This window comes from Verruconis gallopava (assembly GCF_000836295.1).
Source record: "Verruconis gallopava strain CBS 43764 unplaced genomic scaffold supercont1.13, whole genome shotgun sequence".
Taxonomy (NCBI): Eukaryota; Fungi; Ascomycota; class Dothideomycetes; order Venturiales; family Sympoventuriaceae; genus Verruconis; species Verruconis gallopava.
The window spans coordinates 190684-215637 of record NW_015622149.1 but is presented as its reverse complement, the minus strand read 5'-3'; the positions used below and the strand labels follow the sequence as shown (position 1 = coordinate 215637).

The 24954-nt window shown below is 47.9% G+C and overlaps 10 protein-coding genes across 11 annotated transcripts; 4 read left to right on the top strand and 6 right to left on the bottom strand.

Annotated features, from left to right (window-relative positions):
• Positions 1 to 418: 418 nt before the first annotated feature.
• PV09_04556 (uncharacterized protein) lies at positions 419 to 2448 on the bottom strand. The gene is made up of 2 exons (XM_016357918.1): positions 1909 to 2448; positions 419 to 1853 (listed from the first exon to the last, which is right to left on the bottom strand). Exons 1-2 carry the CDS (start codon positions 1965 to 1967, stop codon positions 701 to 703), a joined length of 1212 nt encoding a protein of 403 aa, XP_016214120.1. The 5' UTR covers positions 1968 to 2448; the 3' UTR covers positions 419 to 700.
• Positions 2371 to 4466, top strand: PV09_04555 (uncharacterized protein). Its single transcript, XM_016357917.1, has 4 exons — positions 2371 to 2929; positions 2977 to 3426; positions 3477 to 4114; positions 4173 to 4466. Exons 1-4 carry the CDS (start codon positions 2678 to 2680, stop codon positions 4351 to 4353), a joined length of 1521 nt encoding a protein of 506 aa, XP_016214119.1. The 5' UTR covers positions 2371 to 2677; the 3' UTR covers positions 4354 to 4466.
• On the bottom strand, positions 4369 to 5419 carry PV09_04554 (uncharacterized protein). Its single transcript, XM_016357916.1, has 2 exons — positions 5178 to 5419; positions 4369 to 5119 (listed from the first exon to the last, which is right to left on the bottom strand). The coding sequence occupies exons 1-2, from the start codon at positions 5188 to 5190 to the stop codon at positions 4485 to 4487; spliced, it is 648 nt and encodes a 215-aa protein (XP_016214118.1). The 5' UTR covers positions 5191 to 5419; the 3' UTR covers positions 4369 to 4484.
• A 674-nt stretch (positions 5420 to 6093) lies between these two features.
• On the bottom strand, positions 6094 to 7294 carry PV09_04553 (uncharacterized protein). Its single transcript, XM_016357915.1, has 2 exons — positions 6292 to 7294; positions 6094 to 6240 (listed from the first exon to the last, which is right to left on the bottom strand). Exons 1-2 carry the CDS (start codon positions 7137 to 7139, stop codon positions 6132 to 6134), a joined length of 957 nt encoding a protein of 318 aa, XP_016214117.1. The 5' UTR covers positions 7140 to 7294; the 3' UTR covers positions 6094 to 6131.
• A 416-nt stretch (positions 7295 to 7710) lies between these two features.
• Positions 7711 to 11445, top strand: PV09_04552 (uncharacterized protein). The gene is made up of 2 exons (XM_016357914.1): positions 7711 to 8865; positions 8918 to 11445. Exons 1-2 carry the CDS (start codon positions 7773 to 7775, stop codon positions 11155 to 11157), a joined length of 3333 nt encoding a protein of 1110 aa, XP_016214116.1. The 5' UTR covers positions 7711 to 7772; the 3' UTR covers positions 11158 to 11445.
• A 236-nt stretch (positions 11446 to 11681) lies between these two features.
• On the bottom strand, positions 11682 to 13880 carry PV09_04551 (uncharacterized protein). Its single transcript, XM_016357913.1, has 2 exons — positions 13565 to 13880; positions 11682 to 13510 (listed from the first exon to the last, which is right to left on the bottom strand). Exons 1-2 carry the CDS (start codon positions 13799 to 13801, stop codon positions 11720 to 11722), a joined length of 2028 nt encoding a protein of 675 aa, XP_016214115.1. The 5' UTR covers positions 13802 to 13880; the 3' UTR covers positions 11682 to 11719.
• A 401-nt stretch (positions 13881 to 14281) lies between these two features.
• Positions 14282 to 15615, top strand: PV09_04550 (uncharacterized protein; the record flags this gene model as incomplete). Its single annotated transcript, XM_016357912.1, has 6 exons — positions 14282 to 14315; positions 14365 to 14435; positions 14495 to 14703; positions 14760 to 14841; positions 14895 to 15186; positions 15246 to 15615. 6 exons carry the CDS (start codon positions 14282 to 14284, stop codon positions 15518 to 15520), a joined length of 963 nt encoding a protein of 320 aa, XP_016214114.1. The 3' UTR covers positions 15521 to 15615.
• A 2461-nt stretch (positions 15616 to 18076) lies between these two features.
• On the bottom strand, positions 18077 to 19872 carry PV09_04549. Of its 2 annotated transcripts, XM_016357911.1 has the most exons (4): positions 19718 to 19872; positions 19326 to 19666; positions 18588 to 19274; positions 18077 to 18532 (listed from the first exon to the last, which is right to left on the bottom strand). In XM_016357911.1, exons 1-3 carry the CDS (start codon positions 19743 to 19745, stop codon positions 18780 to 18782), a joined length of 864 nt encoding a protein of 287 aa, XP_016214113.1. In that variant the 5' UTR covers positions 19746 to 19872; the 3' UTR covers positions 18077 to 18532; positions 18588 to 18779. The 2 variants fall into 2 exon arrangements, with proteins under 2 accessions (XP_016214113.1, XP_016214112.1); XM_016357910.1 differs by having other exon boundaries at positions 18077 to 19274.
• Positions 19873 to 19882: 10 nt separating this feature from the next.
• On the top strand, positions 19883 to 22409 carry PV09_04548 (uncharacterized protein). The gene is made up of 3 exons (XM_016357909.1): positions 19883 to 20385; positions 20437 to 20837; positions 20894 to 22409. The coding sequence occupies exons 1-3, from the start codon at positions 20015 to 20017 to the stop codon at positions 21931 to 21933; spliced, it is 1812 nt and encodes a 603-aa protein (XP_016214111.1). The 5' UTR covers positions 19883 to 20014; the 3' UTR covers positions 21934 to 22409.
• Positions 22081 to 23885, bottom strand: PV09_04547 (NADH-ubiquinone oxidoreductase 30.4 kDa subunit, mitochondrial). The gene is made up of 3 exons (XM_016357908.1): positions 23323 to 23885; positions 22597 to 23262; positions 22081 to 22538 (listed from the first exon to the last, which is right to left on the bottom strand). The coding sequence occupies exons 1-3, from the start codon at positions 23488 to 23490 to the stop codon at positions 22482 to 22484; spliced, it is 891 nt and encodes a 296-aa protein (XP_016214110.1). The 5' UTR covers positions 23491 to 23885; the 3' UTR covers positions 22081 to 22481.
• Positions 23886 to 24954: the final 1069 nt, after the last annotated feature.

Here is a 24954-nt window from a genome sequence, read left to right as displayed (position 1 = left end):
CCGCGATTGCTTCAGGCATGAGGATCTCCTCGGTCCGGCCTTAACGTATGGTTCGCGGGAAGCATCATGCGTGCTTGCCAGGAACTATGCAAAGTACCGATTGTGGCGTTTTCGCCTCCTAGACAGGACTCGGCAGCTAGGTCTTCCTCATCGTCGTTTAAACCATTGCTCTCGGAACGACTTTGAAATATCATCGCATTCTCCGTCGCATACAAGAGTCCCATAGGGATGAACGGAAAGAAGCCACGGTATGTGGAAAATTCACGCAGCATGGAACGCGGAACTGATGACTTATTCACTCAAGACACATTATGCCTTTGTTGATGAATCCGTGAGATATGAACCTTGTCGCGCCGCCATACCATCTACTGTTGGCCAATGAATATGAAAACAAAAATCCGTAGCTACAGTAGTGACGTTTTCGAAGACAATTTACTGACATTTTTCTAGATTCACAGTAACTAGGCATTCTTCCTCACTTGATTTGCAGTGTCAGGCATTCTTCCTGCGTCGCATTGTATTCTGCGAAGCAAGAGACATCTGTCGTCATGACGGGAGCTCTGCACGTCAGTAAGACGACTTCTGTACCCTGATACAAACAATTGAAAGCCCAATAGAGAATTTTCGCTTCTTGCGATCGCACTGGCTTCTCTTTGTCGTCACAAGTACCGAAATCACGTGTGCATGATTCATAGGTCATTCATTTTCCTTTCAGGTCGACCGGATACTTGGTCGTCTCAATCTCGTCAGGGTATTTCATCCCTGCTTGTCTTCTGACTTCGTCCATTGTCTCCATGATCACGATGCTCTCGTTCAAATCTTCGTATTTCCCTTCTTTACGTCCTTCTACAAGCGCTCTTGCAGCTTCGTCCGCTTCCCAGAACATACCATGGCCTTCTCCCTCTGCGTTGAACTCGTCCAGAAACCCGTTCTTCCAACCGCTGCCAACGCCTGGGCCGGGCTGCGGCCAATTTCTTTCTTCCACAGATCCGTCTCGCATAATCAGTCTCGTTTTTGTGGGTCGGAAAGCAGGTGGGAACACTTGGATTTCACCCTTAGTACCGGAAATCCGGACCGAAGGTGTCTCCCTATTGTCCCCTGGCATCGATGCAACAATGCAGCCTGTGGTTGCAACCGCGTGCGCAGGACCTCCCAGCTTCTCGTCTCTGGGAAATTCCAAAATCATGGTCGTAAGCTCGTCAGCTCCAGTCTGCGAGTACGGTCGAATGAAGCTCAAAACTTTTGGCTTCTGGCGCTTCTCTACTGGTTGTGTGGTGTATAAGCATTGGAATACCCAGGTAAGACTGTAAATTCCCAGGTCGAGAAGAGAACCACCTGCGAGATTCATGTTGACCATTCTGTGAGAGTTGTCGACTTTGCTCGGATCGTCAGGGTCGCCAAAGGGCATGGAGTTGTCCGCTGTCACACGTTGAACATGGCCGATCTTGCCTGAGGTGATTGTGTCTCGCACATAAATCGACAGCGGAAAGTAGCGAGTCCAGACTGCCTCCATCAGAAACAGGTTCTTTTCTCTCGCCTTCTGGACCAAGATCTTTGCTTGTTCGGCGTTCACGGTGAATGCTTTCTCGCACAGGACATTCTTGCCGGCCTCCAGGGCAAGCATGCAGTTCTGGTAGTGATGCGAATGTGGGGTTGCAACGTAGACAATATCGATATTCGGGTCCTTGACGAGCTCCTCGTATGATCCATAGCCCTTCGCATCCGATGGTGCGCCTACCTCTTTCAAGAAGGCATCTGCTCGTAACTTAGATGAAGATGAGGCGGCTGCAACCACGGTGTGTTTGACATCCTCAACCCCGCGGGTCGTAGGGTCAACAAGCAGATCTTTGGTGCTGTGGCGAAATGTCAGTGAGCTAGGTTGGATTTCACGTACATGTGAGCACATACAATGTCACGGCGATGGCCCCCGTAGCAAGGATGCCCCAACGAATGGTTTTCGGCGCCATAGCAAGAGAGATTGCGGTCCGTATGCGTCCCAGTATAGAGTAGTATCACTTGAAGTGTTTAAAGACCTCGTTTTTTGAACGTTCTCTCCCTGGCAGAAGCTTAAATTTCATTCGGGCGGAACGTCACCGAACCATCCCATTTGATGTCACCGTTTGACCCGCTAGCACTACCGATTTCGCAGGCTGCATGCCAGTGCACGATACAACATTGCATGGTTGCCATTACAAATATCCAAAGCATATCCAACATCCTGGACTTACGTATCGACAGGCGTGTGGGAGCGCATCGGCGTGAAAAAAAGTGGCGCCTTGTTCAACGGATGACAAAGCGCGTTGCTGCTGGACTGTCGGTTCGTCAAGTGGCCGTAAAGACAACAATGTACGAGGGGAACTTATCTCCGACGTAGACTTAACGTGGATTTACAGCATGTCCGATGCAAGTCACGTAGAGTGCTCAAAGATCGCAGTGGTCTTAAGGCGCTGCCGGGATGTGCATGAAATGCCCGACAGTTTTGCGTTCGACGTTAGTTCTACGTATGTACGTCATACTTTCACATGCAAGCCCGGCCAGTCGCATGTCAAACCACGTACCTGAACTGCCTTGGAAACAAGGTCCGTTCGTGCAGCACAAAGGTATTTGAATTGAAAAAAAAAAAGACTTGCAAGTTTCTCTGTCACCTCTCTCATTAAGATCCAGATCTCGGAATCGGATGACAATGTCCCTCATTCAGTGGCTTCTTCTGGAGCCTCTAACCTACCTATACCTGGCTCTTCAGGTCCTTCTCGATAAATTGCTTTCTCCACAGCCGCCTCCGCCCAATGCTAAGCTGTCCAGACCAAAGATTGCAGTCATCGGGGCTGGCTTGACTGGCGTTTCAGCGGCATCACATTGTGTGGGACACGGGTTTGACACCGTTATATTTGAAGCCGGAGATGAGAAATCCGTGGGCGGAATATGGACGGTACGTTGAGCTCCAACTGGCGCACTGGTCTACTAACAGCGTCTCAGAAAGTGAACAACACATCCGGGCTTCAAATTCATAGTCTGATGTATCGCTTTCACCCTTCTATTAGATGGAGAAAGGGATACCCCGATCGCGAACAGATCGTTTCGCAAATCCAGCAGCTGTGGCAACGCTACGGTCTCAAGGAGCGGACGAGGTTCAACACCAAAGTCACTAAGCTGTATCAGGATGACAAAAACCGGTGGATTGTGAACGATCCGAGCAACGGACGGTTCGACGGCGTCATCGTCGCCGTGGGCACGTGCGGTGAGCCTAAGATGGCTCACATTCCAGGTCAAGAAAAGTTCAAGGGCGAGATATACCACTCGTCTGAGCTTGACGGTAAGGATGCAAAGGGAAAGAAGGTAGTAATCGTAGGCGGAGGCGCGAGCGCAGTGGAAGCCTTGGAATTTGTTGCATCAGCAAATGCTGAGAAAGCGGTTGTTCTTGCTAGAGTACGTGCGAGAATCGTGATTCAACAGGACAGCGTGCTGACACAAGGAAGTCCGAGAAATGGATCATTCCGCGAAACCCCGTCATCGATGCTCTCCTCAGTATGAACGTGTTTGGCGGTGAAACCCCCTTCAGCTGGATCCCAGAGAGATTGCTTCGAGTATTTTTCTATCGAGACCTCTCTGATCTTTCGCCGCCCCCAGGCAGTAAGGGTATCTTCACGGACACTCCGATGGTCAACGACGACGTTTTAGAACTCGTGCGCTCGGGGAAAGCTGAGTGGCTACGCGGAGACGTCGAGAAGTTCACCGAAAACGGCATCGTCTTCAACAAACGAGCGCAAGGCGTCCCAAAGGGTGGTCCCGGAAAGGAAATGCTTGTAGAAGCAGACATCGTGATCATGGCGACGGGCTACTCCCGGCCGAGCCTCCGCTTTCTGCCTGACGACTGTTTCGAGGACGGGTACGAGCCCCCGAACTGGTACATGCAGGTGTTTCCACCCAAGCACGTCGAGATTTGCGCAAACAACTGCACCTACGTCAACGCGATCGGAACCGTCGGCAACTACCACATTGGCATTTACACCCGATTTCTGCTCATGTATCTCGTTGATCCATTGGCCAGGCCAAGAGAGCCGCTGACGAAATTTTGGATCGACATGGTCCGATGGATCAAGCGAAGAGCACCCGGGTTAGTTCCCAATACTCCTCTCACACACACGCAAAGGCAAAAACTAATCTGATTGCAGTGGTGCATTTGACTTCTTCACCTATGGCGAATTGCTTTGGTGGTTCTTTTCAACCCTTTTGCTCAATCCATTTCGTTGGAAATGGGCGCTGTTCGTCATATTTGGCATCGGTGATGCCTTGCCCATGAGCGTAGTCAGACAGGAGGACAAGTTACGCAATGGATTGTTCCACAAGTACTGACTCTCTGCAACTCTGCTCTGTTTGAAAAGGCTTCGAGCATAAAGCGCGTTCGCATGTACGATTTAGAGATATACAGAAGCTAGGCAATAGAAACTTTATTTTACATCTTGAAATTCGAATTCGCAGTCCCATTATTCCCCTTTTTCATTGCCGTTTTTGACACTCTTGGAATTGATATCCTGCTTCACAGTCTGATCAGAGCGTTCCGTTGAATCCGTTACCTGGCCAATCTGCCAGCGCTCTTCTACCCAAGAAACGGGTGTCCCTACATAGGCCAACAAGATGCAAAAAATTGTCGATATCGCCTGCCAAATCCACACGAGCCTCCATATGCCGAGCCACGCAAACTTGGCGAATTCCGTGGTTTGATACAAGTCCTCTTGGCTCTCGATATAGTATTTGCCATCCTGTTTGTTGTGGTGCAGACGTAGCTTCACCGTCAGCTCCACGTTTGCTCGATACCCAAGCACAGAGAGGGGATAGATCCAGAAAGTCTGCTCGAAGCCAGCGTAGAGAATTTCGTTGGGCTTATCGTACGCTATGGATGTAACGTGACCGACGACACGCGGAGACATGATCTTGTACCATCGGTAAATCTGCGAAATCGCCCAACGACTCGTGAAGCCATTGCCCAAGTCCCAGCTGCCGGTGCGTACGAAAGGATGCGTGAATTTTGCAGTCGGGGTAAAGTAGCGTTCGAGCGTAGCAAGTTGAGTACTAGGAGGCGATTGAGTGAGCAGAGAAATGACTTCCACAATTTCAGACTCTGTTACGCATGTCAGTACTCCCTCGCTTCCAAACAATTTGAACGATTCATTTCATACGAGGGTCTTCCATAATGGCAACTTTTATTTTTCTTCGCTTGCAGCTATTCGCTTCCCAAGAGAACTAGCTACTATTCTCTCGTGAAGATCTGTCGACTTTTGGTGTGCTGGCTTTCACATGCTTCGTTTCATTTCTGACGTCATTGCTCTGTCCTACGTCCATCTTCAAGCTTGGTTCGAGTTCGCTCCCGGACCGCGGTTAAGTCTTGTTAAATCAGATCTGTAGCTGTGCTACGCTACAGATGCACGTGGAATACAAGTTTTCCTGTCCTGAATTTCATCAAAAGCCTCAATGCGCAAGTTTCCCTTCGCAATTCTGGTGGCGCCACGTCCCACAGCCACATGCAGACGTTTGGTTAGATCCAGGATAGACCGAAAAAAAAGTTGCTTGTTATGCAGACAACTTGAAGTAATAAAGAAAATATCTAAGTGCTCCTTTATCGGCATCACTGTTAGATCGCGTGCAATACTTGAACTCCGTCGTGCTTCTCTAGCCCGCGCATTCAACTCCAATATACATGGTTCCAAAGCAGTATTGACTCATCCCAATGCTTGAAAGTGTCGAATCTTCATCTGTGATTCGTAACAATTCAGATAGGATGAGTCCAGAACTGACAGTCATCTAATTTTATCCCTTGATGCTGACCAGCTTCTCGTAACACTCACATTTACTTGACGAACAAATCAGTGTCTTCCGGGAGCTTGTGGCTCATGCCAAATTTCTCATATGAGATTACCGGATCATTTTGGGTAAATTGCATCGACTCGCACGACTGCTCCTCTTCACGGACTTTTCAACAGCAGAAACGGTGCGATGATGTCCAGTTCGAGTGTTCAGAACAGTTGTTCACTTTTTGCAGATCAGAGGTAAGTAAGAACAATTTCGAACGTCAAGGGAGCTATGAAGATACTTGTGGTGATAGCAGTGCGAAATTTGCTGATCTTGGGGTGAATTCATGACTTTGACAATGTTGCTGCGAAAGTCTCTACTATCTTGGTCAATGATATGTCTTCACGGAGACCTAGATCTTTAGCCCGTGTTGTGTCAAACCGCGCTGGCCAACTACTTCAAATCAGCCTAAGAATATTCAGCCTCCGTGTGTCAAACACTCACCTTTTCACAATCCGTTCATTCTCAGCATCCTTTTTTTTCTCCACCAAGTCTCTGGCCTTCCTGCCCCCTACTGCCTCAAGTGCATCTAGAATTTGTCCTACTGTGACGGTCTGTCCCGGCAAGCACACCGTCCTATGAGATCCCAATTTCTCCTTGGGCACATCTCGAAGCTTGACTAGATTCTCCACAACGACCTGTGGTGAGCATATCCACATCTCTAGGTCTTCTTCCACAGGAAGCACATTCTTCTCCCCCTTGAGACTCTCGCGAACTATGCCACTTGCAAACGACGATGCAGCAGCGGATGGTTTCCCAGGTCTCACAATGACAGTGGGCAAGCGAGCAATGCGTCCATCGATGAGCCCCCGTCTCGAATAATCGTTTAAAAGCGTCTCCACAATGAGTTTCTCTGCTCCGTAGCTCGACTGCGGCATCGGACACGTGGTCTCGCTCACAACCTCGCCTTCAGATGTCGGTCCGTACACGGCGAGCGAAGAAGGGAAGATAACCTGTGTACCTGGGTATCGCATGCGCAGGGTATCTAGGATATTTCTGAAGGAATCGACGTTTACTTTCAGTCCGAAGTCGAGATTGGCTTCCGCTCCACCGGACATGATACCGTGGAGGAGATAAATGAGATCATATCTTGTGGAGAGAAGAGATTCGACTTTTTCACGAGAAGTCAGATCGAGACCTAACGTATCTATGCTTGCTTGAGCCGCGATTGCTGGTTTTGCAGGCTCACATATATCGGTGAGGGTGAGACGAACGGACAGATCTTTTGCTACGAGAGCAGTGGCAAGCTCTTGGCCAATGAAGCCAGACGCCCCAGTGATTAGAATGTGCATATTGAAGGGTTGAATTCAGATAATAGGCATAAAGTTGGATTTGAAATGAATCTTAGAAGATCCAAGGATTAATGTTTATGCTACTCCCACGGCGAGCAAGTCTAAGCGCGGAGAGTTTCCGCGGCGCTAACAGACTCTTTAAAGAGAGCGTTGTACCGTGTTGCTTGTGGATGTCGTGACAATGCTGATTTTCTAATCTTACAAAAAAATGCTCGTTCGAGGTTTACATAACTTGCTTTATTGACTATTCCGATGACATAGAAAAGAGGATACAAGGACAATGGTCGCAACGGAAGACGATCCGACACGGCAATGCGCCTGGAAAACACACCCACGGATAGCATACAAAAGCCTGGTGAAGTCTGACAAGAGATTACGAGTCTCCCATAAAGTGAATAACTTGACGAAGGCTTTACACCGGGTAGGTGACAAGTGATATTAGAGACGACGCGTAAAAGGAACTCAAGCCTACTTGAAACTGTGGACTCAGCCTTGTGGCTCCGAGCTTGGGCCCTCAAACACGAAATGTAAACATCGTGGGCTTCACTTTCCGACTCCCAAAACGCGTCTCCTTGTAAAACAATCTTCTCCACGCACCATTCCTCCAGAACATTGTATGCAGGCATAGCTACAATGTCTGACACCGAGAGAAGTACAAGTGCTCGCGCTATTCATGCATTGGCTGCAAGCCGACGGCGTTCGCGCGCTTCGCCCGCGCCCTCAATAGCATCGTCTGACGACGTGTCCACCTTTAATCCAGACAACGACGACGCGCTCATGTCTACCAAACACCATATCGACGAGGATGACTCCCATTTTTTACCTAAGATACGGACCACCGCGCAGCAGAGGAGATATTATAATCCTGAACTACCTCCCCAAGTACCAACGTCAGCAGTGAGACGTGAATTTGGCGACTTTGATCACAGCAACAGCACCGACGACGAGGAAAACTCAATAGAAGTTGGACGTGGCATCGGCAATACTCCCAGTAAACCGAACAAATCCCTTGACTCCGAGATTTTGCTCGAGATTGGTAACAGCCATTATGAGTTCAAGGGTACGCCTCCGTCCCGGTCACGACCAACACCAAAGAGCAATCTGAGGAAGGAAGCGCAGCTACGACGCGCTTCAAGTACACGCGTTCCAACCAACACCAGGTCAACAAAGGAAAACGTGATGGCACAACATGATAACCAGGATGCGCGTTCACGTCCTACACGTTTTGCCAGCCGAACCGTGTCCGCAAATAATGACACATATCAGAGACCACTGGCTGGTACACCCCAGCGCGCAAATGGCACCCCACGAGGCGTTGCAAATAGTACCGTACAATCATTCCTACTGCCGGAGATGCCCAATCTCACTGAGCTCTTCGGCGGTTCAATCAAGGGCACACCTATGCTTTCTCGTGGACTCCCCAATCGCCGAGTGACTCCGGCAAATCCTGGGCCTGGAAACTATATACCTGTTTCGAGCGTCCCGATTCCCGAAGAAGAAAAGGCTATCCTGCATTCGTTGCAGATCCTCAAGGAGAGGCTGGAGCAGGTTGAGCAAGAGAAGGCCGAGGCGGATCACAGAATTGAGGAGTACGAGATTCAGGTCTCTGAGCTTCAGGCACAATTAGACGCTCATGCAAGTCTGCGAAGAAGTGATAGTGCATTGGGATCTTCAGATGGCGAGGCAGTTGGCAGTTCGAAGAACAAATGGAAAATAGAGAAGGCTCGTAAGTGAAAGCTTCGCTGTCATAGATTACAAAGTCTAACAAATCTCCCCAGAACTCGAATCATCAGTGCAGTCACTCAAACGCCGCCTCGAGCATGCTGAACGCAAAGTCTCGACAGCGGAGGCAAACACAAAACGGGCGAGGGAAGAGCGCGACAGCCTCGGGACCCAACTTAGCGTGGCATACTACAGTAACGAAGAGCTCAAGGGCGAGAACGAGGTTCTTCAGAACGAGAATCGCCTCCTACAGGATCAAGTCGCTGAGCTTCAGGCGGAAAATCGTGCTTTGGCTGCTGAGATTGAAGAGCTCCGAATGCAGCTCGACTTGTCCCACGAACGCCACGAGGATGAAACAACTCGTTGGCAGAAGAAGGAAGCTGCGCTGACTCGAAAGGCAAACACGAATGATCGCGCAATCCTAAATGAAAATCAGACCCTGCGCGATGAGCTCGTTCGCGCTCGCGAGCAACAGGAGGCCGCTGAGAGAAAAGCAGCACAACGCGAGGAGAAGGCACGTCGCGAAGCTGAACGTGCCGCCGAAGTCGAGCACGCTAAACTTACCGAAGAGAAAGAACAACTGCTGGCGGAGCTCGAACAGGCGAAAGAGAGCCGTGAAGCAGAGCTTAAGCGGTGGGCTAGCAAGCAGGCCGAGCTCCAAGCTCATATCGATCAGCGAGATGAGACCATACATCAGCTTCGGGTTGCAGTACCGCAGGAAGAAATCAACGAGGAGCTGCGTAAGGAGAATCAGAACTTGAAAGCTGAGTTGGCGCGTTTGAAAGCTACAGCGCGAAATGAGGAAAGCGGTACGCCGAAGGAAACCCTGCGAAGGCGTCTTGAAGAGGTCATGAATCAGCATGCAGAGGCAACAGAGCAGTGGAAGCGCAAAGAAACGCGTCTCAGAGATCGTCTTGAGCATGTTAAGCAAGTTAACGACCTGTACCGCGAAATCGATGCTACGCGGGATGGAGAGACGACGAGGAATGTTGCTGAAAGCAAGGGGAAACGTCGATCTACTGGACAAATTACCTCAAGTGTTCATGAGGCTTTACACCAGCAGACCACACGAGATTACCCAAGGACGCGTTCGAGGTCTAAATCCCAATCTCGCCGAATTACTAGATCCGAAACATCCCGCCGTCACCGTCATGTTTCAGCTCCTGTTTCTGTTGCTGCGCATGATGAATCCGAGTCGAGCGAGAAATCGGATTCTGACATGTCCTTCGATCCTGCGATTCTGGCTGGTGCTCCGAAGAGTGGTGCCAAGGGAAAGCGTGCCACTGGATTTGTTCCTGTTCACACTGGTGACACTACTTATCTAAGCTACATTGATGGTGATGAGATTGCAAAGCTTCGCAAACGTTTAGAAGAGGAGCATCTTGCAGCCCGCCAGCGCAAGTCCACGACGGTCCCTCAGTCTTCGCCCGATGAAGAAGTAACTGGCTACGGTATTCGCCGGCGCTCGTCGCAGAAAGATCTGACTGCTCGATCTCGAGCCTCTAGCCGCGCTCGTTCCGTCCTAAGTATAACAGCAAACGAGGATTCTGCTGTAGAGGATGCCACAACTGGTCTTCGCAACGAAGATACAGTTCATTCTCATGTTAGTCATGCGTCTCGCATTTCTCACCGCCGCCGTCGTTCCAGCGCCGCTTTTACAGAAATGACGTCTGCATTCATCATTCCAGACATCACACTGCATACCCAACGAGATGCTACCACCCAGGACGTACTGAAATCTGTTTCTGCTGATCACGACATCAAGAACTGCTCGGTCTGCCAACGCATCCTGTCTACGTCTCCTGTCGACATTGACGAACTTAATATCCCAGCTCCTGTCCCTGTTTCAGAACGTAAGGAGTATAACACTGACGTTGATGCCACGATGCGACCTTCTCAACCTCCTTCTCAAGCGCTCTCTCGTGTCATCAAGGAATTGAGTGATGAATTGCATCACCTCAAGCTCGAATTTGTGGTCCTCACCCAAAAACTTAAGAATGCTGATCCAGCACTGGGCAAGCGTGCTCACAATACACTACACAAGAAGATAGAGCGTTTGAACAATGCAATCAAAGTCAAGGGTGGCCAACTCTATGCCCTGTATGATGTGTGCGAAGCGCATAAGATCGAGATTGGACGTTCTTGTGATGAAAATGCAGGCGAGCTTCCCGAAGATGTGGAGAAGACATTAGAGAGCATAAGGGCGGCGAGGGAGAAGAAGGTTGACTTCGGAACTGCAGAGGGCGAGGAAAGTGAAAGTGAATGGCCAGGTATCAGTGATACAGAGGGGCTGTGAACGTGATCAGCCATGATGTGCAACTATTTTACGACTAGGATTTGTCTACCCTATGAATACTTGTGGGATGGGCATTGTTATTGGCGTTTTTGCGGTTTTTGGGTGGGTGGGATTGTGCGCTTGTGTTGTTTGGGATGTGAATGCATACCGGTTGACGATTCTGTCTAACCAAGTTCAGGCCAACATTGGCTGATGACTACGAATTCAAGAGCTGTCTATTCTTCAAGTATTGTTTTGTGCATCCCTGCTCTTACAGTATGCCGCCTCCTATCTTTACCTTGATCATCAAACGACTCGCCTTTCCTCGCAAGAGATGGATATAGGAGACTTCGAAGCAATAGCACTGTATCTTATAGCAAGATTGTCTGAACTTGGCTTCATCACCTTTTTTATGAGATTGGAATTATTAATAGCCTTCCAATTTAGTCGCCTTCGAAAATTTGCAATACAGAATCCCACGAGCGACAGCGGGAAGACATTTGCGACAGCAAGAAGAAAAGGTGCATCTGATGAAGAAGATGGTTGTGCTTTGAAGACGTTGGTTTTGCGTTGAGGCTCTGCTTTACACTAGTTCTAGATCAATCGCAGATTCGCCTGTGAAAAGATTGGACAATGCCATCTCAACGCTATTCGGGATCCAGCCATGATCATTCCCATCTAGACCCGATATATCAACGCTTTGAAATGCCGCGTTGTTCATGTCGTAGGTCGCACTGTCCTCGGCTGCAATGCTTACATCAGAATAAAACTGGGTCGTTGTGGTTCCAATGCACTGAGACTCTTTCCATCCATCTTGTCTCGAATCGTTGTCTTCTTGGGCAATCTTGATAGTACCTAAGTGAGGGATCTGGATATGTAACCCGCCTGCTTGATCAACACTTGCCCCAAAATCTTCGTGACTATGACTTTCGTCCAGCGTACAGGCTCTCGATTGAGAACTCGTGGCTTCAAATCCTACCTCCAAAATTGGTTGAAGGATTCCGGAAATCCTGGCAGCTATCGCATCCTCATTGGACTGCGCTTTCTCCGTCATGATTTTGAGTACCTCCTCTAGCAATCCACGGTCACCAAGTCGTTGGTGCTTCAGAGACTGGATTGCGCTACTCAAATTCCCACGACTTACGCGCTCCAGACCACGGGGCTGCATGTGCGCAAGGCACAGAGCTGTGCTTGCTACAAGCGCAATGAAGTCGACACCACGGCAATAAGTTGACACAGAATTTGACTTGTGGAATAAGACAAACATCGTCAAAGCACTGCGACTCGCGTTTGCAGCTGTGAGTTTGCTGTAATCGTTCTCGGTGGTATCCGCGGAAAGCTGTAGCATGAATGGCAAATGAAGTTGTATGAGAAGATGATAGAATGCAAATTTTATCATGATTTGAATCGTTTCCTCAAATGACGGTCCCTTCTTTGCGATCACTGTACGGTGTAGATTACCAATCGACCACAATGCAGGACTCGTCAATGCTGCAGCTTCTTGAAGCAATTGATCATTTTCCAATGTTGATGAAATCTCAAATTTCCTTGAATTGTTACGCTGTATGATGAATCCAGCTACTTGCGTCATCTGTTGCTCCATGTTCCCTAAAGGAGCCGTCTCGACGGGTTGCTCCAAATGTGCGAACGGTTCCTCATGGGAAGCCTGTGGAAGGCCGAGCATCAAGGATAAATACCGATCTGTCGTCACAAGGCGGAACCACATATAGGATGGTTCAACTCTATGACGGGTTTCTGGCTCAAGAATCGGAATGGTTGAGATCTTGCCAGCATGTAGACCCATCATTTGAGCTGTAAGAATCGCCCGGCGATTCACTATCCAGGCTTTTCGCAGATTGCCAGCATTGTTCCAGAACATGCTCTCTAGCATAATGCACTCAACGCCTTCGAGCGATAAAACCATCTCGTCATTGGTCGTAACTAGACGACTCACAAGGGAGAGAAAGCGAGACGCGAGGATATGACAGCTAGTACTCAAGGCAGTGAGCTTTTCTGCATCACCAGATGTAGCCGCCTTCAGGTATATTGCAAAAACAAGCAAATTTCTCGCCACCAATACCGGGTGAACGTTCCTGCAAAGAGGAAGCTTGAACATGTTTTGCACCTTCATTAACGTAGTAGCACATTTGTGATATGGTTTGCAAGTTGCTCCATGGAGTAACAGAAACGGATTCACCGGGATGCTCAAGAGAAGGTTCAAATCCTCTGAATTCGGCCACGCTTGAATAAGAAATTGGGAAACTTCTCCTAAATCCTCGTTGGTTGTAAGACTTAGACTTGGACTTAGCGTGACCGAGAGGTCATGTCCTCTAGACACGAAAGCGGATTTGGGACGACTGCATGCGGATTGAAACTTATGCCACCGGTCAATGAGATACCTTTCGATTGCTATCAACTCAGGACTCACCTCGACTTCGGACTGGAGACTTTCAGAAGTACTACAATTCACATTCTGCTGACTCTCGTCATAATGCTGGCTCACACATTCCAGTTGGCGACTCGTGCAACCATCACACGACACACTATGTGGAGATGCAAATGAGCATCGTATTTTACGTCGCTTGCACTGCCAGCAACTCTTGGTGCCTTTCCGGAGCTTTCGCTTCTTCGGCAGTGGAGTCGCTGATGATGTGGTCTCGGACATGAAGCTAAGCGCAGCTATACCCAGAGCTGTCTCAATAGTCTACATCGAAGATGTAATTATGAGAATTGGAGTAATGGATCCTCATCATGCCATTATTTCAAACCGAAGAATCTAAAGATCCATGCCGTTAACTCTTTGAGTATCTCAGTTTTCCGCCGCGGCGGAGAAATGAGATTTGTGCACGGACTTCAACGTAGTCAGCTGTGGGAAGTCCATCATTGCAAGTCGAAGTCTCATCCAAGCTGCGATTACAATATTGCAAGGGGGATTGTGGCAATCGCCGCGGCGGACTAATGCATGCGAAGAAGTCGATCAGCGTGCGCTTTTGTAGTTCTGCCAAGTGATGAGATAGTATAAAACACGATTGATTTTACGCTCCGTGCTCCTGTTCTTCCAAGTCAGCGATGCTACGTCCTTTGCTTATTCTCTGGACACCTTCAAATCTTTTGACGATCATAGAGAGTTGTTACATTTTTCATCATGGTCCATATTGCCATCGCTGGCGGCTCCGGACGTCTGTACCCTCTCCAATTTTTGCTTGCTTGTATTTGACCAATTCTCAGAAGTTGCACGAGAGGTCATTGATGCGCTGTTGATGACGAAAAAACATGAGATTACGATTCTGAGTCGACATGTACGAAATGTTCCACAGAATGGAAGACCTCATAAACGATAGCACTAAGTTCCATTTAGAAACAGGTTCCAATAACCGATACTCGAATCCAATTACAGACCGTCAATTACAAAGAGACTATCTCTTTGGTTCAATCTTTACAAGGAGTTCATACAGTCCTGTCCTTTATTCAAGTACTGTCGGATTCTGGTCAAGAGGCTCAAAAGAATCTAATTGATGCTGCTATCTCTGCCGGTGTAAAACGTTTTGCCCCTAGTGAGTTCGGAAGGTAGAGACATTTACAGCATTTGAGTTACGCCCGAACGGAATGCTGAATTGTAACAGCAAGGAGACCATTCACATGCCTTGGTGGGCCGGCAAGGAAAAAGTGAGATCATATCTTAAAGAAGTGAGCAAGCATGCCAATGTAAGTCGTAATCGATGTTCTTCGTCCAACTTTCTGACGGGAGACTTTCCCAGGACTTCGAATATACCCTATTTCAGCCTGGATTGTTTTTAGAATATCTCGCATATCCGTTCAAGACAAGCAAGTATCTAGAGCCGTTGCAGACAATTTTTGATTTTCAGAATAATAGAGCTATATTGGTTGATGGGCATGAACACGCCATAATGACGCTTACCGCGGTTGCTGATTTCGCGAGTATCATCGCTCGTGCTGTAGAAGATGAGCGCAAGTGGCCTATCATTAGCGGTATTCAGTCCAACAAACTCTCATTTTCGCGAGTTGTTGAAATTGGAAGTCAGATTCGGGGTGCGATTGTTCAGTTCCAAGTTTCTCTTCTTCCGATTGATATTGACTGCTTGATCCAGGACAACCTCTTGATATTGAGAAAGTCAGGATTGAAGATCTTGAGGCTGGAAATTTAGAAACCTTGTGGCGTCTAGAAGGAGTTCATCGATCAGTGGATACATCCACGGCTTATGAGATGCGCAAGAAAATTGCTATCGGCATCCTCCTGAGTAGTTCAAAGGGTGCGTGGGACATCTCGGACGAAATGAACCAGCGGTATCCTGACCATCGATTCATTTCTCTTCAATGCTTCCTGGAACGTGTTTGGGGTTCTAGCAACATATCAAATGTATGAATCGATGGAGGTAGAAAAGGCTTCATCACGGTTTTCGTAAGCCTTGATTTTCCATTCCTTAGAAAATTTCCATAGACGAAAAGCATGAAATTCATAGGACGTTGGTTCGGAATTCCTATTCACACCTCGGCATTGGAACTTTCCAAGATGAACCGATCTGTTCGCTTTGCCAGTCGCGCAGAACCCCGTCTTCTTGGGACTCCAGCAAAATAGGATCGCCGTAGCGGCTTAACCGTTTCTAAGACATGCACATCTTCGTCGGCTATATTAGGCGGGAAGATGGACTTTAAGACCAGAAAAAGCAAATGCCAAAACGCTAGCTATATTGACTGATGTGATACAAACATGGTTGCAATTCGAGTTCAAACAGTGGCGAATCATACTCCAGAGCCATAACTATGAGTTGAATCAATAAGGATCATCAGACGTGAATCAACTCAACTGAAATCTAAGTTAGCAAAGTCTGCACCAAGTTTAAAGTATGTCAACGTTGTCGAGATATGCTACCCTCTCGCACAGCAGTCGAGCAGACTGCTTAGATTGAATACCCGGAATAGGTATGCTTTTAAGGTCCGAACTTTCAACGACATACATTTCGACCAAGTTCTTTGTTGCCCTTTCAGAGGGAAAAAATAAACGAGATTGACGCGGAACCATCTCCAAGTAGTGTTGCAATGAAGAAACCTGAATATGAGTGCTAACTCAAAGTAAGCAAAAACGGAGCTTATTCCAGAAGTGGGGCTAAGTAGCTGAAGACTACAATAGCTGAGAAGCACAGCATCTGCTAAATATTGTCATGCATATCGCGTCTGCACCTTTTGAATGAAAGCAGAACAGGCGAAGTTTAGTTCCCTCCGCAACAATGTCACCGTGTTGATGCCCCTTTTGGTAGGAATGGATATACTTTTACTCATATTTTGTAATTTTAGATCACGTAGTGGTTTTAGCATATCATGAGGAAAACATAGTTCAAATTCTTAAGACAAATCCGACGTGGTTGCAGGAATGTGAGAGGTCGGAAATGCAAGATAGCGTAATCCATTCAGCCATTCATCAAGTGATTCGTTTTCTTGAGAAATGATAAGCTCGCACTAGGACTCGTGTTTCCGATCACTGCATGAGATTCTTCATGAGGATGGCCTTTCTGCAAATAGAAATTAGGGCAACTGCAAGATAACCAAGGCAAAAGGGACCGAAGATGGTTGCACAACATTAGACACATCTTCAAGGCAAATTGTGAAGTTGATAAAGCTCTAGGCACCCATTTTGTTGTAAAATGATTATACTCTTGTCTCGCAGATTTTGTACTTCGTCTTATACACTTTTAAAGGCCTTCCTAGCAATAACTATAGTTTCACTCAATGTCGAAACGGACACAGGGAACTCTGGCTTCAGGGGCGGGCATCTTATGCGTAGGACCCCCTCGTACTGGCACAAAATCGCTTGCCAAAGCCATCCAAATTCTTGGTTATACTCATATACACCATTTGAGCGACTTCTTGGAAAGCGATGCGGAAGCAGCTTTTGAAGCTTGGGGTGAAGCGGCCCGGGCAAATATCCCATGGGTTGCTGAGCATTGCGGTCTTAAGCCGAAACCGTACGATCGAGCCAAGTGGGATTCACTCATCGGCAATTACCAAGTCGTAACAGATGTTGCTGCCGCTATGCCAGGCGTCCTGATTTCAATTTACCCAGACGCAAAAGTCATTATGTTCGAGCGCGACTTTGAATCCTGGTTCCGGAGCTGGGAGAAAGTCTTATTTCCTTGGACATTTGGTTGGTGGACGGACCTTTGCTACCACGTTCTCGATCCACTATCACGATCTCGCTTGACGTACAACACAAGATCTCTTATGGGAGGCTTTTTCCAAGCAACTTCGCTTTCTGAAGCTAGGCAAAACGGCCCCAGGATACTAAAAGAACATTATCAGGTAGTTAGGGACAAGACGAAACCAGAGAACTTACTCGTTTGTCGAATGGGTGACGGATGGGAGCCTTTGTGTAGGTTTCTTGGGACACCAATTCCAAACGTGCCATATCCACGTGAGAACCAAGCAAAAGACTTGGACAAGTACATAATCTTGTTACGCGTCATTAAGTTACTAAGCGTTTTCAAAACGCTCCTGCTACTGCCTTTGCGTCTAGTATAGATTTGACGTCGATTGTAGCTATAGAATATGATCAGAATGATACCTCTGACTTCAAGATTCTTTCTTGTCTAAGCTCATAGGATAGATTAGCATCCCTTTGCTTAAAACACCATTTGATGTAAGTGATTGGTTCATCGGTTTTGTGCTCGCCATTCAAGCGAATCTTAGATGATGAAGAGAACATTACTACCTTCCAAATTATCAGGCTGACGCAAGAAATGTCTGTCCCTGCGCGTAACCAAATAATGTTTAATTGTTCTCTATGAGCAAAAGTGTGTTCTTTCAAGGTGGAGATAATTATGATGTAAATCTGAAGTCCATGGCAGTAAGCTGTTCACAAGAAACATTCTTCAAAATGGACAACGTAATACCCAGTAACATTACGCTACTTAAGAACATTTGACATGGCTGAGTCACAGCAAATCGTGTGCAAGGACGACAAAAATAGAGAACTCTATGGAGGCTTTTCAGTCCAATCGCTTCGACGGTTTTGTGAAGTATGATTGAGATCGAAAACATGTTTGATCTTGATTTGCTTTTACATTCATTGATAAGACACAATCTTATGACCTTATCTCTATTAATAACGGTGAGGTGATGTATAATGTAAGGACATAACAATCATCTTGGAATCATTTCACATAGTTGGCACAGTCAAGGAGCTTGGGGAAGCCTCGTGTCGTCTGTCGCAAATATCACTGCTCTGGTGATGCCTTGAGCTAAGAAAGACCAAACTTTCATCATAGCGAAAGAACGAAGAGCAACATACATGACACCGCGAGATTGAAAGTGAAGAACATACCTTGTACTCGTGCTCCAAATCTGGATTCATATTCGTGCGGTCAACCTAGAATTGCTCTCTCTGAAGCATGAGTCAATAAATAAAATTGGTTTTCAGTTACACCGTGATCACGCACTATAGAGCCATATTTTGTATTAAAACGAGATTGAAGCTCCGCTGGACGAAGTAGAAAGTGTTCTTCCGCAAAGAGACTCGAATTCGTCGCTGCCTTGGAGGTTATCCCGTTTCCCCACGCGAGAAGCACATACCTCGGAACGCCAAGATGATGCATCATTTATAATGATATGAAAGATCGATGGACGGAGGATCACCATCTTCCTCTCCTGCCTCCTCTTCCATATCCACCTCGCCCACCGCCGTGACCGCCGCCCCACCCGCCTTGCCTTCCGCCAAAGCCTCTGTCATAACCGCCATCACTCGGTCCCGTTGGTAATCCTTCATCTGGCCTCACGGGCGCCGTCTTGCCCTTTAATTCCTCTCGAAGAACGTCATACGTCTTCCGCATCTGTGCATAACCCAAATGCATTTTGCCGTAAAAATGATCAGCCAATCGTCGATCATTATCCAGTCGTGACAAGTAAGCACCGCATACATCACAAACTTGGAGCTTTTGATGGCCTGAAGGACCCGATGTGTCGGATAGTGCTTTGAGCTCGCGCTCACGATCCTGTTTAGTCACCAGGGCTTGTCGCACTTTGAAGTGTTCCTGCACAGCGAGATTAACAGCACCAGCGTCAGCCATGATTTGTATCTCCTGAAGGCCAACATCGATGGTCTGTGCCAAGTCCGAAATCTGCTTCAACTGTCTCGCAAGTTAGCATCTCGTGAACTGGGAGTCTCGGCTCGCACAAACCAGATTATTTGTCTGTCGGATCTCATCCGGCGTCTTCTCCAGTCTCCGTTGGGCCTGATCAATCCTTCTATTGCACTCATCAACGTATTTCTGCATATCCTTGAGGTAATCGAATTTGAAGCCCCACTTCTCCTTCTGCGCGTCTGATGCCGACTCGTATTCGACTTTGAGGCTTTCGACATGGTGCTTTGGGCAGGGACCGATGTCTTGCTTCGTGTTTGTGAACAGATCATGCGGACATGTACCAACGAGATAGGAGCGGCAAACTTTTGGGTCAGTGATCGATAGCTGTGGTGCGCGGTGAGATGCGCCAGTGAGGGCTTGTTCGCCCATGAGCTGCTCTGGTCACGGCGTCAGTGCGAGTTTTCTGGAGTGTCTGATGAAGCACGTACCGAGCAGCTTTCTCTGCTCCGCAGCCATAGTGGTGTAGATTTCCACCAAGATGTGGTTAAATCGGAAGGCTGCAAACGTAGGTGTTTGAGCGTTGAAGTTTCTCGGCTGGTGACTGGACAACACAAAAGGTACCCCAGGATCTGCGGCGAAAAAAGGCCATACCCGTAAAGTCGATGAGGCCACCTCGCAGACTGTACAATAACTTCACGAACGTCATAACAGCATGGTATAATTTCGATTTTGCGCTCCCTTGACGCTCCGGAAAAGGAGGCTTTACACTCATTTGACATCCGAAAATGCATTTTCACTTTCTTCTTGCCTCTGCGCTTTCCATCTTCTCCGGCCTCGCAGATGCCAGCGCATCGTCGCCCACCTCGGACTATCACGAGCAATTACTCCTGAGGCCCCTTCCTCAAAACGCGCTCCTCGCCTCTTTCAATTTCAAAAGTAACTCCAGTTCCTCGTCGTTTGAAAGCCAGAATTTTAGATATTTCCCCCGCTCGCTGGGTCAGATCCTACAACATGCGCACACAAAGGAACTACATTTACGATTCAGCTCCGGACGATGGGACGATGAGAGCTGGGGCGAGAGGCCGCATAGTGGTGCAAGGGAGGGTGGAACTGGCGTAGAACTCTGGGCCTGGGTAGATGCAAGGGACGACGCGGAGTTTGTGCCGTCTTTGTTCTTCGTTGTAAGAGTGTACTGATGTGGAGACAGGGCCAACGCAAGATGGTTAACACTGACGAATGCGCTGTCTGGTTTATTCTGCGCGTCCTTGAACTTCATCGACTCCACCAGGACGATACGGCCTGTCATGTCATTTGAACCGGAGGGAGTGCATCCGAAGGGCGCGATGGACAATCTACAGCTCCTGCATGGAACATTACCACATGAAGTTGTGTGTACCGAAAACTTGACACCTTTTCTCAAACTTTTGCCATGCAAGGGCAAGGCCGGCATATCAAGTCTGCTGGATGGTCACAAACTGTTCGATGCCTCGTGGCAGACCATGTCAATCGATGTCCTTCCTTTATGTGACGAGCAGAGAGGTTGCGTCCTTGCAATTGAGCAGAGCGTGGATATGGTTTTGGATATTTCCAGGTCGAAAAGGCCAAGAGGTAAGCGCATCATCTTGCTTTGTGCCTCCTAGTTACATCAACGCTAAAGTCCCAAGATAACCCAATTCCTCGGCCCATGCCAATTGAAGAACTGGAATGCGATACTTCTAAGCCTTACCACGCAGAAGATTCGTGTTTCCCTATCCAGAAGACATCCGAAGCAGCTTGGAGCCTTAGAGAGGTTTTTGGCCGTCCTATCAAAGGTTCGTGTCCGCTTGGGGTAGTTGACGGCCAGCAACGTGAAACAGTATGCATCAATGCCCCGCTTGAACGCATTGTCGAGGTTCGAAGCGATGTCCCAACTTCGTCCAGCCAGGAAGATGAAATGCGATGCTTTGAGTTGCCAGAGAATGTGGACTGGGACTTGGCATTGCCTGAGCAGCCTCTTGAGAAACAAACCAGTCTGCAAAAACCTAAACTATATGCCGCCCGCTCCATCAACGGATATGGACAGGAGCGCGGTAGTGTTCAAGTTGTTATTTCAAATCCTTCGGCCACTGAAGCGATTGATCTGGTCTACCTTGAGTCTTTGCCATGGTACATGAAACCATACTTGCACACTTTGCGTGCATCGATTTCGGGGCCGGCAGCTACATCGAACTTTAAGCCCGTCAAGGAGACATTCTACCGTCCAGCTCTCGACCGTCACCGAGGCACACATCTCGAACTACTCCTCACTATTCCTCCAGAATCGACATTAACTCTCACATACGATTTCGAGAAAGCAATCTTGCGATACACAGAGTACCCACCTGATGCAAATCGTGGCTTCGACGTTGCCGCAGCTGTCATTCGACTTCTTCCATCATCAAACTCATCACGCAAAGACGTCTATGTTCGGACTACGACTCTGCTGCTTCCGTTGCCAACACCAGATTTCAGTATGCCATACAATGTCATCATACTTACGTCAACAGTTATGGCTCTAGGTTTTGGAAGCATTTTCAACCTGCTTGTTAGAAGGCTTGTTGCTGCTGATGAAGTTGGACCTGCGCCTATTGCGCTAGCCATTGTCCAGCTACGTGGAAAGCTAAGGACGGCGGCGCAGAGACTTTTAGGAAAGATGAGGAAGTCGAGCGAGAAGAAAGTGCAGTGATACCCTGTGTGATATAACGTGTTTATTCCTCAATATGGATATCCTTTTACGCTGTTCGTTTCCTAGCGGGTTTCAACAATTATCTGAAGACTGGGGACATATGCGTTCGACTTCGCGGCTTTGCGGGTTGCGAATATCGTGGAAATAGGGATATTTGACAGTCACATAGACTCAACATCTAGTTTCTGTGATGGTGTCATTGACGGCACTAAATGCAGACCGCTATATAAAATGTGGCCCCGTCTACAGTACAGCTTATAGTTGATGTGGAAGACATAAAAGAAGAAAAGGGAGGTACTTAGGGAAAGACAGTAGCAAATTCATTCAACGCGATATCTTTCCGGTCCTGTATGTTAAATGCCACTCGAGCTACGATTCACTTTGAAGGCATGATAAAGCCTGTTTCTGCATAAAAGCATAAAATCCGAGACCGCAGATGGCTGGCCATAAGTTTGTAACAAAGAATTTGACTTTACATCTAAAGGTGTAGCAGATACTATGTACAAAGCCTTACAAGAATATGCATTCTGCGTTCCTTGTTCTCACAGCTATTTCTTCTGCTCACCTTCTTTTGGGGGTTCTGGCTTAGGTGTTGGAAGTTTGAACTATTGATCATATTAGCATTACGGCCGTAAAGCAAGTTCAGGGAAAGTTGGAGCTTACAGAATCGGGAGTGTTGTCATCACCTGGTCCAACAGGCTCCCACACACTCGAGCCTCCTCTGAAATTGCGGTACGCCTGGGTCATTTCCAATGGCTCGACAACAATACGCTTCAACTCCTCGTCGTATCGTATCTCCGTGTAACCAGTCATTGGGAAATCTTTCCTCAATGGATGCCCATCGAATCCATAATCTGTCATGATACGTCTAAGATCCGGATGGCCTACAAAGAAGACACCGAACATATCGTACACTTCCCTCTCGTACCAGTTAGCACCGTCATATAGGTCGCAAATGGAAGGCACGGGCGTGGCCTCGTCAGCGTAGGTTTTAACGCGGATACGCGAGTTGTGGCGCACGGATAGAAGGTTGTACACAACTTCAAAGCGCTGATCTTTGGTTGGGTAGTCAACAGCAGTGATATCGCTGACTTGGGTGTATTCGGCAGCTGTGTGATACTTCAAAAAAGTGAAGACAGGAATGACGCCCGAAGGCGGGATGTGGATTGCCAGCTCGTCTTTCCACACGCTGAACTGCTGTATGTATTTGGGAAGGCAGGACATGAGGTACTGTCCGTATTTGTGCAGTGCTTCGCTCTTCTCCTTGAATTTGTCGGCTGGGTTGACGATGGGGACGGTCTTCAAAGGCTGCGGTTCGCGGGGTTCGTTCTGTGGGACTTGTCAGAGTTGTCCATCACGTTGTATCGTCTGTCATTGAGAAGAAGATACCCTCATATTATGCAAGCCAGATGAGTCCTTCCCGTCAGACTGTGTCTTAAGTGGATTCCATGCTGCACGGTGCATTGATGAAACAGAGAACGCGCGAACAGCAGTTGGCCGGCAACTCTGGCCAGAAGCACAGCGGAGCGCCGACGCCGCTGGTATCCGGAGAGCCATCGTTGTGTTGTTCACAGCAGCCGAGTGGGTTCAGCTGGCTGGTTTATGCTTGCATGAGGCGGCAATGGCTGGAAGTTGGGATTGAAGCTGCGCTTGAGGTCGATTTGTTCATGAGAAAGTCGTAGCTCCTGATTGGCCGATATTGTGATGCCTGAGGCCTGCATTTTGCTTTGCTTGTCCCTGACTGCTTGAGGGTTGGCTGATGAGGGGGAAACGGATAGCTCACGTGAATTTGCCTTGTCAACGGTTCGTGTGATACGACAACTCGAATGATTCAAAATAGCAGCCTCGTTTATGTATCGGTCGAAACTCGTAAATGCAACTATCTGAGATAGGTGAGTGGAAGAAGCATTGACCGTCCGAACCAGTGCGAAGATTCTCGCTGCTAGACCAAGTAACCTGATACATTGAAACCGAGAAATAAAATACACGAAACGTAGGATCAAGGCAAAGCTCAGATAAATAGACACTCAAACTTCCGTGTAGCACACAACAGGAGATATGGTACCCAAATACCATGAGCCTGGGTAACGCTTGGACGTTGATAGGTGAAGCGAAGAAGCAAACTACCGTTGTACCAGCACTCAAGCTAACTGAATGCGAAAGCGGGTCAAACTCTAAGTATTGGACAGAGACTCGTAGTAGAGAACACGTCGCAACCAAGATTGCTGTGTCGAGGTTTCGTGAACCAATCAAAGCATGGGTCCTGCCTTGAGACTGAATCTCTTAGATGGCCAAGCATGTGGATGCACTTTAGACTTATGGCTTCATGTGCTAGCAGCTTCCTGCGTTTGTTCTCGTCGGCGATTCTCACATGAATGTACCTTCCAGGGCAGAGGGGAATGGGCATTCAAACAAAATGACATTGGCTGTTGGCAACATTGTGGCTTCGAGGAAACAAGGATGCCTTACACGAAGCTGCAACGCAGTCTTGACCATGCAATTAGCGCATTCTTCTCCGCCAAATACAATATATTGGAAGAAATGCGTATGATACTTGCGAAAGCGTAGCTGAGTTTTATGTCCTGGATACGACGTGTGCCCACCAATCGATAACATAACGTGCTTCTGAGCACGCACCAGGTGCGATTAGTCTAGCAACTCAAATAACAGCTCGTGTCTCAAACACTATGCAGTGTTATTCCGGGACGCTTTCCTATGTTCAGCACACTGCCATCATGAAGTTTCTGTGAGAGATGACTCGTGGATCGTGAGCGTTTGGTTTCGAGGAGTCAACGGCGGGACTGCGCGTGTGATTGGTGGCGAGACGTTAGCGCTTCTAGCCTTATGTCCTGGGGCATCAAACTCTCCCAGAAAGCCTTGGAAGACCTGCTGCGCTGTAACTGCATCCATCCATCTTTAACATCAAAGCTACCTTTTCCTCTCTAATTTCCCTTCGTACTAACGGTCTCTGCATGTGATCACATACGTCGGCGTTTTCTGCTTATTCACTTATCCGCCTGT